Raw genomic sequence first — 22,109 nt, forward strand, 5'->3', positions numbered from 1 at the left:
TCTGTACATAGTAGACAATTATCCTTTTCTTCACTTTCACCTAACAACGTCATTCTACTTTTTGTCTCTGAAATATTTACCGCTACATTTGGCAACTAACTGATACAAATATTTTATATAAAACTGCGTGTTTATTCTATGCAACCAAAAACATCACAATGTTTTAGCATGTATAGCAGTATCCTACCGTACAGATCAAGAATGAGAAAACGTACACAAGCTAATTACTTGCAGTGATTTAAAACCTTGAGTGGGATGGCATTTTCTTGACTATTTTAATAAGAGGCAATTATTCCAGGAATGTCCAAAAGTAATTCCTAAATTAAAATTGAAATTTCATCCAATCTTTCTTCCCTTGTATTAGTCATGATACATATTGTTTATAAAAAATTTTAATTTAACTGAAGGTATTTTAAAATTAAATCTGTTTGTAGCCTTTATCTCCTTAATTTAAACCAAATACAATGGAGATCAGATCTTTATTTGCTGTGTACAGAAAATATTATATATCAGTGTTGTAATCCCTTTCTCTAATATGTTGATCTCTAAAAACAATCAATACTCAAGCAACAAGTCAACATTTATTGGATTTAATATTAAGAGACAGTCAATAACTTTGCCTTGGAGTGATAATGATGGCTACATTCTCTTCACTCGTAAGAAATCTGGTGTTAGCACAAGCAATAACATGTCAAAGAGGTAAAGGGGGTAGCTTCCAGAGATTCACCTCAGTTAGTTTCACAAAAACAGATGATTTAAACACTAGAAATGTATGTATTACTTGGATAGTGAGATCACTTAAAAAATAGTACAGCTTCTTCCTTGGCCTTTTTACTCAAATTGTGAGTGTTTAGAATAGCAATATTACAACTAGGTGGCCACCATTGAACTGCCAGCTCTTTTCTTACTGACTCTTGTCTGTAGGCAGAAGCCACTTGTTCATTCCTGACTACCCAGACCACGAAATAATCACTCAGAATCTATATTATTTGCAATAATCTTTGACCAATACCTTAAGTGTATTTCTAGCTTGCTCTTATAACCTAAACTAACCCATCTACATTAATCTGTGTATCACCACATGGCTGTGGCTTACTGGCAAGTTTCCAGTGCATCTGTCCCTGGCAGAGGCTACATGGCTTTCCCCTGACTCTGCCTTCTTTCTCCCAGAATTCAGTTTCATTTTCCCTGACTAGCTCTATTCTGCCTTGATATAGGCCCAAAGCAGTTTCTTTATTAATTAATGGTAATCACAGCATACAAAGGGGAATCCCACATCTCTTGTCTGCTGTGCTTAAATTATACACTTGTTTCTCTTAAGGTATAACATGCCTACTTTAGAGATTTTCAAACCAACACACATATATTTAGGATATAATTTGTAAATATTAACTTGTGCTGTGACATATTAGCATACCGCCAATTTTGATTTGAACACTTTATAAATGATTAACTTTTCCTCTTCATTTCCTACTTTATTGTATTATTTTAATAAATCTTTTATTAATTTTTGAGACATTAATACAATATATTTTGGTCCTATTTCGTCCAACTTCTCTTAAATTTTGCTAGCAGAGAACTTGAAAAGGGAGGCCTTTTGCAATATATATCATCATTGCTATTGATAGTCAGTGCAGCCACATTATCATTCTCCATTCTCTTTAAAGAATTCTTTAGGATGGGCGATGGTGGCATAGGCCTTTAATCTCAGCACTTTCTGGAGGCAGAAGCAGGCAGATCTATGAGTTCGAGGCCAACTAGGTCTACGAAGAGAATTTCAGGACAGCAGTGGCTACACAGATAAACCCTATCTCCAAAAGAAACAAAAACAAAAACAAAACAAAGAAATGAAAACCCCCCAAAGTACTTTGCTTTGTGATTTTATTGATATGTGTGTTGGGGAGGAGGCATGTTACTTGAGTAGCAAATGCTTGTAAATATTGAACATTTGCCAGTCTTCCCCATTCCCTTTTATAACCTTAAAATATATTGAGAAAGTTATTAGAGAAATGAACTGAAAAATGGCTTGTGAATTTAATGAAAATAAAGAAACTGAGCATCAAAACAGAAGCTTTTCACCAATGAGAATCTGCCGGGCTTTTCAGCAAATGAGAGCAAATCAGTTAACATTTCAATTCACAGTCATACGAGGTGATGTGCCTACTCATTAGAAGGCTAAAGAAATACTACACACATGAATGGAGGCCCACAGTCTCCATATCACTGTACAAAGTACCAATTGTTAACAGTTTGGTTAATCCATGATTCTTCCTTCCTCCCTCTCTTCCTCTCCCTCCTTCCTCTCTCTTCCTCCCTCTCTTCTCTCCTCATGTATGCATCTATGTGAGGTTATGCTCCTGTGGTGTTTAGGGGGCAGATAGAAAAGCCATCAATGTGCTCCCTCTATCACTCTTTACATATTCCTTTGACTGACTGTCTCTCCCCGAAAACATGGTTCATCTTTCTAGACCCAAAGGTAGTTAGCCCTAGTGACCCTCCTGTCTCTGTCCACCGTAGAAATGGGTTACAGGCATTTTGGGGATACTAAGTTTGCTATGAGGGTGTGGGAGCTCCAATCTTTGGAAGTGGAACAAGCCCTCTTGGTGGCTGATCCATATCTCCAGATTGTTATTGTGAGTAAGTTCTATGCTAGTGCATCATCTAAAAAGTTGATAAAAAGCAATTAAAGAAATAAAAATTGCCACATTTTATTGAATAATTCAATGACATGTATATCATACTAGTGTGATAAGTCTGATTAAATGTCTTTGATGCTGGCCTTTGTCACAGGATATGTGGAGAGACTGAACATACAGTTTACATATTCATCACAATGTATTCTATATAGTAGGTGCCTTTAGCATCCTCTGGATGCTGAGTTGGGGTGGTCTCATAATAACCTACTTTTGAAATAATGGTACAACAAGCAAAAGCATATTTCAGAATGTCTTCAGGACTAGAACTCAGGTTGAAAAAAATCAATTAAGAGATGATTTGATTCTTCCTAGCACCAGAAGAGGGAAGCATACCAGTAGTTATGCTTTATTTATGTGTAATCACAAATACTCTTTTCAATAATAATTTATTTATAGGTTATCAATTTATTTACATTTGTATTCATAAGATGTCCTCAATCCTAAGGTTACTCTTAAAATATTTAATACACAATTTTGGTGGCCACAAAATAGCTATAAATGAGTCAGGGGACAAGACATGGTGATGTGGAGTCACCTACTGGGAAGACTTGGATCTGAATGTGGAGGGCACCTGTCCAGAGATGTCAGGTTTGTCTTCGGTGGCTCATACTGTTTGGAATTGGACAATAAGAAATTTGGTTTCTTTTTTTTTTTTTTTTTTTTTTTGTTTTTCGAGACAGGGTTTCCCTGTAGTTTCTAGAGCCTGTCCTGGAGCTAGCTCTTGTAGACCAGGCTGGCCTCGAACTCAGAGATCTGCCTGCCTCTGCCTCCCGAGTGCTGGGATTAAAGGCGTGTGCCACCACCGCCCGGCTAAGAAATTTGGTTTCTAAAGGTCAATGTAGCTTGTTTTGATTTTATAATGCCCATCATAAAATTGTACTAAATTCGCAAACTACCCTAACGATTAGGATTCATGCTAGTTTTCTATTATTTCTGATGATTTGTCATGTTTCTTGGTTCCTTTTGCCTTCCTTTCTTAGAAAGCATCTCTACCTCCACTGTGAGAGAAAATACAACATGTATGTCTGTCTTGTTGGCAGTGATCCTCTAATTTCAAGTCCAGTCCCTAGACCCCTTTCAGTATCTATAAACAATAATTGGATGGATGCATATAATTTTAAATGTCTAGCATACAGGAGAGTAGGGTAAGCCATGCCATCGAAAGCTTAGGTGCTACTGGGACTTGAATTTCAGTCTCAGCGTTAGCACAACTAAGAGGCACATATCCCCAACTATATAAGCAAAAACCACTTTCTTTGGGCCCATGTTTTCAGTGCTTTTGTGAGACGGAGTGGGTTAATCTCGTGGATGGTGTGCCATGTGAACTTTTCGAACAGTAATCAATATAACTGTTCTATCTAAAATAAATAATATATAAGGAAAGCTTTGGACAGAATAAGAGAACATAAAAAACTTCCAGCAGATTTTATGTGCAGACAAAGTCTGGTCATTCCTTTAGAAAGAGAATTGAAAAGGGATTGTCTGTGAAAAGAACAACGAAGTGAAGAAAGACTCATTCCTTTTGAGGTAGGCAAGAAATATGTCACGGCCCCATCTGTAAGGGAAGGATGCATTTTTCCCCCATTGCTGATTCTCATTTGAATAAAGGTGGGGCAGACATAAAGTAGTTCAGCAACATTCTCCTTACAGTGAAAAAGACCATCGCCTTAAAATAAGAGAACATCAGAGTGACTGAAGTTAGGCACCTTCCCCCAACCCCCTCAAGTTTATATGGTGAGTAAATTCTCCACGGGATGGGTGGATACCTAGAACTAATTCCGTATCGCGATGATGTACACTGGGAAGTGTTTTGCCGTACTACAAAATCTTTTAATAACCTCTTCATTTGTCCATCAGTGTACATCCTCCTGCCCCAAGATGTATGTAGGTCATGGGAAACACCAGGCACAACCTATGTCTGGTCTTGGATTTCCAACCCTGCCCAAGAGCGTGCCATCAGCGAGGAGAGAGACACCTGTGCCTTGGGGGACACAGGTGAAGTCCACCACCTCCCAGTGCCTGGCGCGCACGTTCTCCCTCTTCAGCTTCCGGGACGCCTACTGGTCCTCACTGGTGGTTCCCAGGTAGTAGAGAGGCCTGGGAACCCTGCCGGCTGAGGCGGCCTGGAGAGAGCGCCTGCACTTCCCATACCCCTCCCCTCCGCAGCAGCCTCCTGCCACTCAGGCGACTCGACGTGCGGCCCCGCCCAATGACGGACGGCCGCCTCCTCGGGCGCCCCGCCCTCCCGGCTCCTCTTCCAATGGGAGGCCGGCGGGGGCGGGCCGCGCGGGCAGCCTCTCCAGTTGAGGCCGCGGCTGGAGCCGGGCAGGGGCGCGGGAGAAGCAGGTACCGGCGCGGGCTGCGCAGCCCCAGGCGCGAGAGCTGCGCTGACGGACGGAAGGACCGTCCCCCGCGGGAGCCAGGGACCGCGGCGTCCGAGCGGGCGGGATTCGCGCCTGGCCAGGCACGGTCCGAAGTCCGCGCTATGGGAGAAGAGAAATACTTGCCTGAGCTGATGGCAGAGAAGGATAGCCTGGATCCATCTTTTGTGCACGCGTCGCGCCTTCTGGCGGAAGGTAGGACCGGCCCAGGCGCTCGCCAGCCCCGGGCAGGGAGAAGTTGGGGAGGGTGGAGGCTCCGCCGTGCAGAAACTGTCCCCCGGAGCTGCTTATGAAGGCAGGAGCGCTGCGCGGGCAGCCGTGCTCCTCTGAGGCTGAATTGCTGGAGACCAAAGCCCTGAGGTCTCATGACAGGCGGATGCGACCTGTTAGGGTCCTGGACAGGGAAACCAGCAAGTGTCAGGTGGTCCACCAGGACCTTTTCACTTCACAGAAGCCAGAAAAATCAGTTCAGGAAGAAATGCGAGCCATGAAACGTTTTTCTTAGAGCGTCTTGGTTACGGATCAGCGTTATTTATTTAGTACATTGCTTCCCCCCCCCCCTTGGCATTTCTAAGTGATTTTAATAACCTTTAATCAGTCTTCCCCCCGAAAGTCTTAGAATTAATCAGCATTAAAGTATGCGTGTTTGTGTATTTATGTGAGCGTGGTAAGCAGAAGCTAAAGTGCTTATAAAATGTTTTTGAAAAGAGATTATTGGGTACTCTGTGAGATATTGGTCCCTAGGAACGCTCCATAATTGATCAACTGTTTTTTTTTTTTTAAAAATCAGGTGTGCGTTTTCTTTTATGTACTGTGATGTTCCTGGACCTTCGTTTCCCAGTGGAGCATCTATGCCTTGCCTTTTGCATTGCTTTGAAAGGTCGTTTGAGAAAAGGCACACATGAAAACTTCTCTTTCAGAAATATTAACCCCAATTATTCCATTTATGTGAAACAATGCTAGCTACTAAAGACATTCCCTATGCCCATTAATCGGTTCATGCCTATTTAGCCCAACTTCAGAATTTTGGGATGAATGTTTCATTAATTATGAACTGCTTCATCTTCAAACTGGCTACCGTGCAGCTTGGAAGCGTGGTGTCTGACTCACTAGAAGAAGCAGTGGCATCGTCCCCTTGTCCAGTTCGTCAGCGTTAAAATAGATTTGAGGCTTTGTTTTGCATCGTAGAGAAAATTTTGCTCCTCATAGGATTCACAGACATTAGATTTATTTGACATTTTTAATGGGTTATTATTTATTATGACCCACAGTAACAAAGTATCTCATGAAAGACTGCCAGGAAGAAATTTATAATCAGAATATAGAAGCCTCAAAATAATCTAAACTGTTTTCCAGGGAAGGCTGGCTTTGCAGAGTACTTAGGGAGTGAAATACAATCATGTTTACCACTTCCCTAATAATCCAATTATAGTCAATGAAAAACTAAAGTCAAGGACTATCCTATCTTATCCTCTGCTTTTAAAGGACATCTGTATACTCATTATAGGGATATTGAAAAAAAAGAATGACTTAATAAGCATTAACAGATTAAAAATGTTCAATTATTCACTTCAGTCTGTTCTTCAGAAGTGTTTCCGTTCAGCGTACAATGAAAAAAGAATACAGATTCCGGATCTTCTCGGTCCTGATAACTGGAGCTCTCATTGGGACGAATGAATCAATCATTGATTCACCAGCTATTAATGTCTGTTAACTGTACTTTCAAAGCTTACAGAACTAAGAGATGCACGTGAAGCTCAGAGGGCGACACACGGATATTCCTGACCAGGAAAACTGTTAAGAGAACACTAAGTGCCTTGCTTCCTAGCACTTTTCTTTCTCAAGCACTGGATTTCTTGCAACTTAGGAAATTGTTCTAATGCACCTTGTAATTTAATTTTTTCCCAGCAGGGGGAAGCATGGCCTGCTTTTGTAATGGCTTAGGGGAAAAGCTCCTAACTAGAAAAGCATCACAGTAAGAAACAAAGAGGGTGCCTAGATTCAAAGAATTCCTAATGAGAAAGGAGAAAGAAGGAGGTGGCATCGGTAATCTGAGAGTAGCCAGATAGTTACATAAAGAGAAGCGCAGGCGCGTGTCACATCTGTAACTCTAACCAAGCTCGTTACTCATGCTTACTAGACTGTAAGGTGAGTGTGCTTTGGATTCTCAGTGAATCATAATGCACATGTTGCATTATAGATTTTTTTCCCATTGTCTTTTCGAAGGCCATTTGCGAGGGTTTCTAGGATCGCTGTAGAGATTTTATTCCTCGTACCTGGAAATGCTCTGATTGAAGACATCAGCTATAAATAAACCTGACACAGATACTCAAATGGAAAGAAGGTGCACATTGAAATACATTTTAGCAGTGCCGTGCAGACAGTCTTGAGACTGAGGGGGGCAATAAAAATGATCCAGATGATTTCATTCTTTGGAATGAGTTTCTAGAAGCAGTGATATAAAGCAATGAGCTCTCACAATGACTTATTTTGCCTTGCGATAATTGATAGATACAAGCCGATAATCACTTGTGCCTGCTTCATTTAGGTTGGAAGGCCATGGGCTTCAAATTACTTTTTGAGTTGCTTTTTTATTTTCATTGTATTTTATTTCATTTATTTCTGTTTCGTGTTTTCAGTGAGGGTGATTCTAAAAATAATCATTAAATACAAATACATTATGAATATGACTGTTAATGATAGCAGATCTTGAGCAATATGGGTTAAGGTGTTTTCATAATGTATTTGATTAAAATAACTTCCATCCTGTAATTACAATTTTCCATAGCTCCTCAGTTGTTATGGAAGGTGTATCTGAATGTGGTAATAGAGCAAACTCAGTATGATTCTTAATGTTCTGGCCCAGGTCCGATTCTGCTTGAGCAGTGGAGTTTCATGAGGCTATTTATAGCTATGCTCCTCCATTTAATTCCATGTTTATTTAACCTGAATTTTGTAGGCTTTCCTTGTCTGGGTCCAGTTTTCTTCTCTCAAATTAAATAGTTAGAGTAGGAGAGCTGAAATTTCTGCAGTTCTTACTTACTCCCAGATGTTTGCTGATGTGAAGAAAAGATGTTTGTGTACTCATAACAGAAAAATCAATAGCTGAACATTTTGAAACTTTTTCATTCCTTCGTATTTTAATGATTATTAATACATTCACTGCAGTATGGTGCAATTTGAGGCATATACACTATGTTGGACAAGGAAGATAAATTCATGTTCTTAATTCTACTGAGTAACTTTGAAGGCTTGGGTCTTGTGTGTAAAATGTATGTGAACATAAGCTTGTTTTCAGTGGAATGTACGACGTGACCAATTCACATTTATTATTCCATTATGACACTTTATGTTTTCAGAAGGATTATTAAATTTCAGTGAAAGTGATTTAGGCAAGACTTTCTTGCCTGTGTCTTCACAAATATTGATGGATTAGCCACTGTTTTAGCTAATTTATGGTTCTGTGAAAGAAAAGATTGCCAAATAAAATAGTTTCTGAGCCACCCCTTCCAGAGTTTGGTGAAAGCTTGACCTGCCAGTGGCAGCTGGCCTTTATGTTTGCAGATCTATGTGGATTTTTAAAAATGGGATGACAACAAGGATTTTATAATTTTTCACAAATGGTATCATGTCAAAACCGAGTTAGATTCAAATTCTCAGTAAGGATCACTTTAAAATTTAGATCTTAGTCCCTAAATATTTCCCACAGATCTTGGCAAGGTTATAACATACTGATAGTGCACCTAGAATCATCCTCTGATTTTAAAAATACAATATTTACACAGCTCTTTCCGTTGCCGTTTTTTTCTTGATGACTATGTCTTCTTTCTCTCTGTAGAAGCAGAAAAATCTTAATTACATTTCATAAATACAAAACAAACACGCACAGGTACAAATTAAAATCTTGCTATCTTCAATCTGCATTCAAACCAATTAATGGCATGGGAAAACCCATCTTTTTCAGTGTTTAACATGCTTGGTAGTGAGTACTGACAAGTCCACACTTCACTGTGCTGCAGTGAAGATGACACTTGCTTTTTCTTGTATGATTCTGCATTTTTTTAATCTGTGAAATGGGAAATGCAATGCTCACCAGGCAGAAATTATGAGATATACCTATCTGTTTGCAGTAATAAGGGCAGAATTTTATGTAAATACAGGAAACACATTTTCTTTAGCATTTTCATGCCATTGTCTGCTTAATCTCAATGTGAGACTAGATTTTATAAGAAAAGGAAAAGTGATTCTTATTTTGCTATTTGAATCACTGCTGAATGATGTTTTAACTCATAAATCAAGTTAGAAAACATATTATCTTGTAAAATATGGCTGCAGAGAGGGTTTTTAAATGCCCCCATCCAACGATGGTTCCTTGTCAGTCTGCCTTGGTTTGGTCAACACTAGTTCTTTTTTTTTAAATAATAAATCTAGACTTTATCAAGCTTCTTCTTCAACCTACAATACTTCCCTCTTAGTAAGTGATTTCAGCTTCCCTGGTTTCTGTGTATATGCTCTTTTGTGTTCCTTGCTTCCTAGTACATGCAGATTCCATGCCCCACCTAACTTTATTCATATACATTTCTGCCTATCCTTCCATACAGACTCCATATCCATCCTCACACACAGACTCCATGTTTATCCTCACATACAGACTCCATGTTTATCCTCACACACAGACACCATGTTTATTCTCACATACAGACTCCATATCCATTCTCACACACAGACTCCATGTTTATCCTCACACACAGACTCCATGTTTATCCTCACATACAGACTCCATATCCATCCTCACACACAGACTCCATGTTTATCCTCACACACAGACTCCATGTTTATCCTCACATACAGACTCCATGTTTATCCTCACAGACTCCATGTTTATCCTCACACACAGACTCCATGTTTATCCTCACATACAGACTCCATATCATCCTCACACACAGACTCCATGTTTATCCTCACACACAGACTCCATGACCATCCTCACACACAGACTCCATGTTTATCCTCACACACAGACTCCATGTTTATCCTCACATACAGACTCCATGCCCATCCTCACATACAGACTCCATGTTTATCCTCACACACAGACTCCATGACCATCCTCACACACAGACTCCATGTTTATCCTCACACACAGACTCCATGTTTATCCTCACATACAGACTCCATGCCCATCCTCACACACAGACTCCATGTTTATCCTCACACACAGACTCCATGACCATCCTCACATACAGACTCCATGTTTATCCTCACATACAGACTCCATATCATCCTCACACACAGACTCCATGTTTATCCTCACACACAGACTCCATGACCATCCTCACACACAGACTCCATGTTTATCCTCACACACAGACTCCATGACCATCCTCACATACAGACTCCATGCCCATCCTCACATACAGACTCTATGACCATCCTTACATACAGACTCCACGCCCATTCTTGAATTATTTTACTAGTAATAGACTATTTTTTTCTTTTCCAGCTTGACCCACATCCTGCACACCAGCCCATCCATGTGGTTCGAACTCATTCTAGAGATACATCTTTTCCTCACGTCCCCCCACCACTTCTTGTTAGTCTTTTTTTGTAGCAGCCTTGACAACATGAGTAACTGAAAAAAATAAACTGCATTTCACTTGCAAAAGTAATGAAATTAATCTTTCTTGCCACTTATCCTCTCTTGTGTCTTTCAGGTGTCTGGTATTATTAATCAGTACCCAGTTTCATCATTTTTCTTACTTTATCTCTTCAAAACTCTTCTGTCTAGCCTCTGTCTTCCCCGCTGCCCTGAAAGTCCCTCTAGTGACAGAAGCACCCCCTACCAGCCTCATCTATTAAAGACTTTCTTCCCTTTCAGCAGGCGTACGGTTTGGGTTTGCGGTTTGCACTGCAGCTGCTCTTGCACGGTCTTTCTCCTCTCTGGGTTTCTGCCACTGCCTACTGCTGGCTTTCCCTAATTGTCTGACTCTTCCAGGCTCTTCAGTATACTTCAGTTTCCAACTTCAGTACATCCCGTATTTTCACAGGGATTCATTCAAATTGAAATTCCCGCCAGCTCAGGCTCTTTAATAATTCATTTCCTACAGCAAGTAGTTTGCGTTCTTTGGCATTCTTACCATATATCTCCTTTGCCGGCCTCTTCTCTTGATCCTCTCTGCTTAATTTATCTGGCCTGCAATAACTTACTCACTTCTCTACACCCTCTCTCCTCACCATTACCTGTCCTCACCATGGTGGCCATGTTCTTTCTCGAGCTCACTGTCCAACACTGTCATCGTTCTGTCATTACTAGGTTGTGCTGCTTGGTCTCACTTGAGTGAACTCCATAGGGAGAGCTAAGTCTTGCTCAGCATTTCATCTATAGTATCCATCATGATAGCTTCATATATGGAGCTGCTCAGCACATACATGCAAAGCTTTTCCTCATCACACTTCAGACTCTGCCGCTGGGGCCTCTCTGCGACGTCATCTGGCATGATGTATAGCTGGCTGCCTCTATTCCTCATCCTGTGTCTAAGTGACGTTTCTAATAAGAGCTCCCTAATCTGTCTCCCTGGTTATAATTATTACTCATTCAAGAAATTGGGGCTGGCTACCCCTTCATCTAGGAAGCCTTCCATAATAGCTTCCTGATCTTATTTATTATGGATTAGGTGAACTTGCCTTTCTTCTTTTTGACCTTTCCACTGCTACATTGCAACATGCAGTTCTGTTTGATCTTGTCTTTCTGCCATCTAAGCTGAGAGGTTGGATTTGTGGCTCCGGTCTCTCGGTCTCTGAATCCTTAATGGCTGCCTTCAGTTTCAGTGTGTGATACATGGTTACTAAGTGGATGATGCCACACTTACATATTACCTTTCTCCTAGCTAGAAAGACATCTCCAGAAACAAAATTCCAGAAATTCCTTCACGGTTGAATTCAGTCATATTTTATCAATCCTTAATTCAAATTACAGAGGATCGTTGTAAGAACATTTATTCACTAAAAAAAAAAAAAACAAACAAACAAAAAAACAAAACAAAAAACAAACAAACAAAAAACTTATTCTGAAATAGTTTTACATTTGCAGGTAATTCTGAAGCCAGAGGTTATTTTACTCTGTAATATCCAAACTGAGAGGATGACATTGATACATTGTGAGGGCACAGCTTTGTTGCGTGGCCCTGTGTAGGATTGTTTGATTATCACGGCTGTGATGCTCAGCTACCCCAACCATAATGATCTTCCTGTAACGTCTATGTTACTCCTCCGTCACCTTGTTCCTGACTGTTGTTTTATGCTAACTTAGGTGCTTTTCATCCCTGCCTTCCTTTTCTTTTCCTTCTTGGATTTCATGAGGAGTATACACTTTTCCGCTTTCTCTACTCTGCCTATGTGTTTCTTTACTGTTAGGGCTGATTTATTTCTTTGATTCTGTTTTAAGTCAATTTTTCTTTCCACTGCTCTCTTATGCTGTTACTGAGTCTGTCTCAGAGAAGAATTTTAAAATTCTAGTTCCTGTGTCTTTAAGTTGTAAACTTTTAGTGTTTCAGATCTTCTGTTCCTTTGTTCAGACAATTACAGAATCTAGTGTGTGGGCAACTGTTGGTTGCCTTTTCTCTTTCAAATTGTTTTCCCTAGTTCTCGCCATGAAACATATGCTTTTTTAAACTGTACCCTGGATATTTCCAGTGTTGTGTTATGACAGCATGGGTTTTTTAAAAATCTTTTTAGAATAAGCTTATGACACTCTTCCTATAGACATGGAACCACCATCAGAACAAGCTGCCTGTGGTGACAAGCCATGTTCCTCTCGCTGGCATCATTGACCTTACTCTGTCTGGGAGGTTGACGATGTCCCCTTACTGCTTCCTGTGTATTTCTGCTGATATCAAGAAGGATGGGGAGGCCTCATTCCTTCTGGGTCATGGTGAAGTTTCCAGCAGTGTCCAGAAGACATAGACCTTCTGTGATACTTCCTTGTTTGGAAACAAGAGCCTATTCATTATTTGTGAGGGTACCAATTCAAGATCTTCATATTACCTCTGCTGACATTGTGTGAAGTGGGTAGAAAGGGAGTCCTAACTTCTAAATCGGTCTTCTTTGATAGCACTCAGAGGGAAATAGTGCCTGATTACCATTGTGTGAGGTTAAAAATATAGCCTCCCATCTTAGTCTTTCCTTTTGTAACTGTCTTTTTTTTTTTCTTTTTTGGAGCTGGAGCTTATTATATATTCTAGGCTCACCTCCACTTTCATGATCCCTTGTCTCAGCCTGATGCTCGAATTACAAGCATGTGTCATCATGTTCAACTCTACTTAATTTTTTCTTAAAAGGAGTGAGCATAGTTTTTAATAGTTCGTTGAACTGAGAAGGACATTTTGTATTTCGAAATTATGTTTTGTTAAGCCTCCCTTAATCTAGTCTTTCGGCTAGAAAGAATAAGCATGTATATGTCTGTGCATTTGTGACTGTGTGAGTGTGTGTGTTGTCTGTGTTGATTTGTTATATGTTTCCAGCAGAGAAATTGTAGGAAATCACAGATGTGCTGTTTCTGGGTTTAGATCTGTGGGTTATGATAACCAGCTGGCCCACCTCCTTCCTTATGCCTTTCAGAGCATCTCTTCATTCTTATAGATGATAACCAGCACCTATTATTTTCAGTTTTTATTTATTTATAATACTTTCATGTAAATATATGTTTGTGTTTGAACATTAATGTTTTATGAAGAACTATGTTCGAGTGGGCATGACCAATATATACTTATTTTTTTATGTTATGGAACCTAAAAGAGGAACAACAAATTTGACCTGTGTTTTCAGTTTCTCTTTAATTAGTTTGGAATGAAACTTTTTGTTCATTTGTAAAGCAATGTGTTTACAAGGGTTAGAAAACCTTAGGTATAGCCATGTGCCATCAGCATTTCATAGTGATTGCTTAAACCCTGACTTTCATATCTCTTCATTTGGCCAGTATGTATTATAAGAAAAATATCTTATTTGAAATTATATCCTGTCACCTCTATTGTTTTTAATGCAATAAATAGCATATGTTCTAACTATATTCATAGATTAAGCTTTTTTTTATAAAAGTGGTAATTTTCAATAATATAAGAAAGACCTAGAGTTGAGAGATGGTTCAGCGGTCAAGAGCACTGCCTGCGTGTCCAGAGGTCCCGAGTTTGATTCCAGGCTGCAACACAGTGGCTTATGGCCATCTGTCCTAAGGTCTGGCACCCTTTTGTGGCCCATCGGAAAAAAAGAAAGACCTAGAAATATTTTTAAGAAGAATAATTAGTAGTTGATTTCCCAAAGTTATCAAATATTCGTTTTATAGGAGCCCTCATTTTCTTGAGTGAAAAATCTTATGGTGACTAATTTCATTCATCTAGAATTCAAGGAGTCATGGCCCATGAATCCCTTTGCTACACAACCAACTTTTCCTTGATGTGAGCTATTTGTGGCTCATCTCCATTCCTAAGCTTGCTGATTCTCAGTAGAGAAGTGCTATGGGTACTCCTCCATTAATGGGTGGGTACGCCTTTAAGATACCAGCCCACTTTGGGTGTAGTCTAATGTACTATAAATGCAGGCAAAAGTTTACATGGGCCTCATAACTGCTGGATTTGGTTCCAGTTCCCAGTAAACATAGAGTTTATCCCCAAATCAATAAAACATTGTTTTATTCCATTCTAGGTTATTGTGGAACTCTTTTGTACATCAACAAATAAATGATAAATATTTAAGAACATCTGCATTGCTTTAGGTTCTTTTCTATAGGTATTCTTAGTTTGCTATAGTTTGGGAGACCGATTCTATGGGGCTAGGACTCTTTTACATTTAATCAATCACAGTTGTCCTTTAATGTGGTTTGATGACATCTCTCTACAATAATTATATGCTACTGATATACAGAGGCATCACATGTTTAATTTGTCAAGTCTACAAGGTGTAGGGGATTTAACACATTTGTGTGTGAGTAGAAGGCATGTAAGTACACATACATTTTTATGATATCAGTAGTTCATGGATGGTCTGCTAGATTTCATGACTATTTAGCAGAGCAGTAATTTTGAAGATCACAGGGATCCAGAGTTGTCATACTTACTGTTGATTCATTCACAGGTCATGCTTCAGAAGCTGCATGGAATGTTTTCATGGCTTACCATGAGTCTACCCACCAATCACATTAGATTGTTACTAGTATCATTCTTATAAATGCCAAGAGTTAATACTATTTAGCACAAGTATTACAGTAAAGAAATGCTGATCAAAAATTCAGTTTTACCCAACCAGAGGCCATGCAGAGCCTCTAAAATATACTGCCTCCTGGGGAAGAGGCAAATCTATTCATGCTGTGAAGGAAGGTCAGATATTAATATGTAAAGTTTAGGTCAGAGACTTGATATTACTGATTTGTCAGTAAACTGCTCATAATTGACCCCAATGCAAGAACTACATGAATTAATTTATAATGCTATAAGATAAATGCAGTAGTTAAATATAAGTGAATTTGTTATATGGGCATTTAACAAATAGTTAATTATACAGTCAGGTTGAGGAAATCTGAATGTCTTATATTTAAGGGTGCCATTAAAATACTTAGTAATGTTCAAGAGAGGCATAAGCAAACATTTCAGTCTTTGCTTTTTTAATGACCAAGAAAATTATTGGAAAAGTTGTGTGATTTGCTGAGGTGTTGTCTTTCTAATTTCTTTTAATGAAGGACTGTTTATATTTGTTGAATTCTTTTCCCAAATAAGAACAACTGTAGTTTCTTTCTTGTCTCTTTAGCAGTGAGGGTTTTGTTTAATGTCTGAAGTCACTCAGATTGTATATTTGGTGAGAAACAGATGTCTTGTATAGATAAATGTTATCTATAGGTTCTGAGCTCATAGGATTTAATATGTTGGAAACATATTGGTTGATGTTACTACTGTCCTGTCATCAATGTAATCAATGTCCATTTCCTTTCAAATTTTAGTGATTAGTTTTACTCTATTTATAAAAATCACAATCCATATGTTTTCCCCAGAGTGCTTTTTAGCAGATTTGTGGTTGTATGCTGGATAATGTTAGGTCTTGAGAGTAGCTCAGAAGAGGCAGCCCCAGTGTCAAAAGCAGTGAAAGAAATTACTTAATGAATATAATGGGATAAGTAATGAGAAATTCATTTAACATGTTCTTATGCAAGCATTTGAAATATATTATGAAAAGTAATGAATATTGCCCCCATTTTATGAGAAAATGTAAAGAGAGACACATTATGTGTTAGCATCAATGTACTTTTTTTTGAGAACGTCATACATGAGCATCTATACCACTCTGACCATTACCTACTGCTTCCATCTTCTCAATATCACCCCCAACTAAATTCATGACCTCTTATAAAATTATCATTGTTATATGTATATACACTCACATGTGTACACATGTACATACACACATGCATGCCCAGCTACTGAGTATATATAGTTCAGTTATCATTGACTGTATATTGATGTGTCTGGGCTGACTCTTTGGTATTGGCCAGTCTATGCCGGAACTCAGCCCTGAGGGAAAGTGATTCCTCTTCTTTTAGCCGTCACCAGTCACCTGTGCTCTTCATTCGGAGGTGGGACCAGAGGCAAGTAGTTGATAGAAGTTAGGGAAAACGTCAAACAGTGTTACTAAACCCTGAAATGTTTAAAAAGAAAAGATATATATCCTCGTTTCACTGAATATAAAAATACTACTTTGATAAATTGTTAAAAGTCTTAAAAATATTTGCTACTGTAGAGTTTCCTGTTTCATTTAAAATAACTTTCTCTGTAATAAAGGCCTGAATGGAAAATAAACTTTCTCTAAGAAATTAAGAAATTAGATTTGCACACAGCGGTGTAATGTTCTATAAAATGAAAGCAATGGACATAAAATATACTTACTCTGCTAAAGCATGTAAATGTTATAAACAGAAAATTTTACTTAAGCGTAAAACTAGACAAATAATCATATTCATATAGAAAGACCTAGATTAGAGTTTATTTCTTATCCTGGAATTCAAGACCTGGTGAAGGAGAACCCTTTAAGATGTGTTAAGTTGAAATAGCATTTGGTGAACACATGTGTTCATTCTACATGATAGTTAAGAGTTTGGACTTCGTTCTAAAACCAAAGTCATTTAAGAGGATTTAAGTAGTACCAAATAGATCATTATCTCATTGACCCACAATATGGCTCCACTATTGGAAAATGGTCTTAGATGTGGGCAGGACCTGAGGTGGCTAAAATAGTAAACCGGTTAAGAAGCTCTGGAGAACTGAGTTCAAATCATACAGTGCTGAGAGCGAAAGGAGGAAAGGTTTGTTAAAAGTTTATAAGCACAGTGTTAAAACTTGCTTCAGATAGGGAAGATGATAAATAAAAGGAATAACAGTTGCTGTCAGAGGTCCCCCTTGCTAATAGGGTCAAAGGCGCTGTCGGTTGCGAAGCTATTACTCAAACAGATAGTCAAGGTCAGGAGACTATGCTCTGAATGAAGGACTAGTAGAGAGTTTAATACAAATTCAGGTGCCGAAGTCAGGACGCAGGTATGGAGAAATTTCTGTGTGCTCTAATGGAATAATTGAGCTTGGGAGCATACACTGGTAACCACAGCACTGAGGAAGTAAGTGAAGGCAGGAGGATTCTGAGTTTAAGTTCGGCCTAGGTTGCATCCTTATACTTTGTCTTAAAGTCTACCATCACCATCAGCAGCAACAAAAGCCAAAAGAAACCTAAAAGAAAAGGGACCTGTCACAAATATGGTCTAATGGATTTATAGACAGAAAAGGAAGGAAAGGGAAACAGAAATGTGGAGAAAAATCCATGTGCACTTGATGAACAAATAGTAGCCCAGGTCCTGAGAAAGTGAACATTGACTTGACAAGATAGCAGATTGAAATGTCTGAAATGTATAGTATTTATCATTTCAACCTATGCAAATCGTGCATTTGTGTCCTTGAACAAAGAGAAGAGAGGTAGAAGGACAGAGACATTGGAGTGTAGGTTAAATCACCAATGTTCTAATTATACCCGTAAAGTCTATTTTTCTGTTCCTGTAAATGGAAGCCTTGATTTTGAGTGGATATTTTTAAGCTTAATGTACTCCTTTGTCCTCATGTGTAAAGTGGGGGTTGTTATAAACCAAGAAAATGATGGTAGTGCTAAGTTGTTGTTGCTGTTGCTGTTATTTTGATAACTTTTGTTGTTGTTGTTGCTGTTATTTTGATAACTGTAAATAGCACTTATCCTATTCCTTGTCCTTCTATGCTCAACTGCTTCTACCTTGCTAGTCTATCCATGTGGCAGGGAATCTGCTTTAAAAGAAATATATCAGATATAAGATCATGCCATCCATCCTTGAATCTTTTCTAAGGCATGTCCTTGGTGTTTGAAGGCTTCCTTTCTTCCAGATCCTTTGTTTATACCTGCCTTTCCATTACTAATTCGTTGGAATTAGTGTGACCTCGAGGCTCACTGATACCATCCAGATGCTCTTTCTCCTTTACATCTGTGATTCCACAAGCCACTTAAAAATGTACTGCTTTCATTCTGGGCAGTGAGATAATGAGATGAGAGACCCAGATTTGCTACCCTGTAAATCTCAACGCTTCTTTGAGTGTACCGTGACCGAATGAAAAGACACACATACACCTTTGTAGACAAGCACCCATGAACACACATGCACATTTTCTTTCCAGGTGGCAAGCAACACAGAGCCAATACATTCTGGAAGAAACAAAGACTTTGAGGACATAAGAAATAGGAGGTGCTTCTGTGCCACTTAAAATATATGGTTTGGATTAAACAGCAGTTTGTGAAGCATTATTATAACTTGTGTGTGAAATTTGCTTGTGAAATTGCTAGGTTATTAAGTAAAATTTATTTCTTACCCTGGAATGTGGAAAAAAATCATTCAGAAGCTGCTGTTGTAGCGAAAAGAACTTGACAAGTCAAGTCAAAAACTAAATTCCGTATCTGCTACCTGGCTGCTTTCTAACTCTGGGAAACTTTCTCACTGTCCGTTGGCCTTTGTGTCCTCGTGAAAATGCAGTTCCTTGGTTCTGCACATTTCCTGATAAATTCTTTGGAGGTTTGTAAGCATCACTTACCTTGTGAAGATATTAACAAGAGCCACTTTCTTAACTGCTTCAATGTGTATGATTACCTTACTTAAAAAAAAATAAGGTGAAAATTGTAAACAGAAATGGAGCTTTAAAACACAGACTTGAGGAGGATGAGATGCTTTAATTATTTCACCTGTGTGGGGAATACCCTTGGCAACACAGGTAATATTCCTATCAGCCAATCATCTGCCCTTAAGTCTTCTTTCCACGATCCTCATATCCTCTAACAAGTATGGTTCTGATGTTCCTCCTAAATTTCCTGGAGATGTTTTAACTTAGTACTCAATCATCCTCCTTGAAAGTTCACTATGCCTTTGGCGGTCATCTGTGCTGTTGCATTCCTCAGTAGCCGTTTCCCTTTAGTGTTGATTATCCATTCCATTGCGTCGTGTCTCTTCTGGGTGGACTTTGTGGGAAGTCTTCAATAGTATTTTAACTAACTAAAGCCTAGTTTTCTTTTACCTTATAGGAAATGCATGGCCAGTTCTTTAATACTTTCCAGGCTCTGTCATCGTTGCCCCAATAATGTGTGAAAATTCTCGTTGTCATTCTTTTGGGCCACAATTTGAAGTTTTCAGTCTGCTTAATATCAGATATTTTATTTGTTTGAAGTATTAAAATGCTATGGGTTTTCTTTGCATTCCTTGGTAAATAATGTTGGTAAACATATTTTATGTGCTTTTTGCCACTTACGCATATTCTCATCGAAGTGATTGCTTAGAGTTTGACATATTTTAAATTGGATTGTTAGTCTTTTACTGCTATGAGTTATTTATATGTTCTGGATTTGTATTGTTTATTAACCATATGAACTGTAAATATCTCAACCCAATATACAACTTAAATTTTTATTTTCAGAAAAGCCTCCTGAAGGGAAGTTATACATTTTGCGGGTCTACATTAATATTTTTCTTTTATCTATGGTGATATTGTATCATTTTTAGGAAACCATTGCATTTTTCAAGATCAGGAAATGTCATCATGTGTGCTAGAACTTGTGTTTAGCTTTTAAGTACAGGTTTATATAGCATGCAGATTTTTTCATTGTGCTTGCTATTAAGTGAGGGAGGGTAATGTGCTTTCGTTTAAGGTTCTAATATCCATGTTTTTCAGTATTGTTTTATGATTGCTTTCTTTGCTTAATGTTATTTTTTAGTGCTTAAAACCACATGCATAGACAAAGGAGGTGTATCTTTAAACATAAAAATAAAAAAGCTTAAGATTCAATGACAGGTGTGATAACCTTCCATAGTGGTCTCCATGTGTATCTGCTTCAGACCTAAAGCTGGTAGTGTTAGGCAGGGTGTATTTAAACCTATATTCAACGGTGTGATATTTTTTCTTTTCTTTCTAATTTTAGGACATAATCGCTGCAGGAAACTTGAATATGTTCTGCCTATCATAAATGAAAATATGAGGCACCATCTAAGAGGCCGTGGTGTTTGAGTACATTGTTGTATCAGTGAAGAAGTGGCATATTTATTGCCAGAGAGCAGTTGCCATGTTGAGGAAAAAAAAAACTAGCATGATTGTCCTGAGGTATAAAGTATGTTTTGGTGCTATAGGAGATCACAGAGTATTGGAGTCACAGGTGTTTTCAGCATACAGACCCATGCACTTAGTTATGAACTATATGGCCTTTCTGCTTTTCCCAGAAAAATATGTGCTAGGTAGAAGCAAACTTGACCCTTATTCTTAATAAAGTCAACATACTTGTAGACCATGAGCAGAAGCCTATGTCTGTGCTCATAGTAAATGCTCATCTTTATCTCTTGATCTTCATTGGCACATTACCTGACAAAATCACTGTTGCCTAGAATGTAACATACATTTTCTGAGGATACTTAATGGTATAACTGGTGACGTAGTGCTTATCCTAAAAGCACATGTACCAAAGCACCGTAAGTCAGTCAAAATGTTCATACTCGTCTCGTCGCTACGGAGATCCCAAGAAAGAGCTGACAGTCATCCAGACTGGCAGAAAGCCTCAGTGTTGACATCTGACAAGATAATTCTGACACAAGTGTGTTTATTTACAGGCAAGAAGATAGCCCCTGGTGGAAAATAGCTTATGCGTGGTATTTAGAGGTGTTTAGATGTGCATATAAGCATATGTGCATGTGTGCATTTAGATCGAAGGAAATGTATTTAAATGATGAAAGTTGACACACAAATACTGAAATGTGTTCCCACTGGAGTAGTTAAAACACCCTATAGGAACTCAGAAAGAATGGAAAACATTTTGTATTATTCAAAGGCTATAAGTAGAAACATTCTTGGAAATGGAAACCTTGGATGACCAGTGGATATACATTTTTGCATAAAAACATTTGTGTTTTTGCAGTTTTGTTGAATTGAGAATTCTTCCATCGGTTTCCATGAAAGAAGAAAAAGCTAATAGTGATGGTCTCATAAAATACAGATTATAAAGCCACTAGGCTTACTAGGTTTATTTTAGTATTTGGATTTTCCCAATTATAAGTAAAAAGTTTCTCAAATGTGATTCCATTCTACTCTCAAACAACTAAAATTGCATCACTATTTTGGAGGAATTCTTATAGGCCCTGTAAATTTCTTTAGACGCTTTTGGTTCCTCATCCCCTTCTCTGTGTGCTGATGTTACAGTCCTGCCCTTGGTTCTGCTCTTAAATCAGGGCAACCCCAGCCTTACTCTTTCTGAGTGCAGGTCGACATTAAAACTGAGGGCAAGCAGAACTGTTTCTGATGATTCCTAGTACAGACAGCAATCATTCTGGAGCTTGTGTGCACTGTTACAGACATAACAAAAAACATATGTACAATGGGGGAAAGGGAGTGTATTCCCTTGTTTTCTTCTAGTCTTCTAAAGAGGTAGCCAATATCAGATTCTTGTGAAACGAGAGAGG

The 22,109-nt window shown here is 38.6% G+C and overlaps 1 protein-coding gene across 1 annotated transcript in view; it reads left to right on the forward strand.

Moving 5' to 3' along the window:
- Positions 1–5,103: 5,103 nt before the first annotated feature.
- Positions 5,104–22,109, forward strand: part of Khdrbs2 (KH RNA binding domain containing, signal transduction associated 2) — a 415,186-nt gene continuing 398,180 nt past the window's right edge. Inside the window, exon 1 of the mRNA XM_038343217.1 lies at positions 5,104–5,272. Coding sequence (XP_038199145.1) covers positions 5,182–5,272 — 91 coding nt within the window. The 5' untranslated portion in view covers positions 5,104–5,181. The remainder of the gene's footprint in view (positions 5,273–22,109) is intronic.

This window comes from Arvicola amphibius, chromosome 9 (genome assembly GCF_903992535.2).
Source record: "Arvicola amphibius chromosome 9, mArvAmp1.2, whole genome shotgun sequence".
Lineage (NCBI taxonomy): Eukaryota > Metazoa > Chordata > Mammalia > Rodentia > Cricetidae > Arvicola > Arvicola amphibius.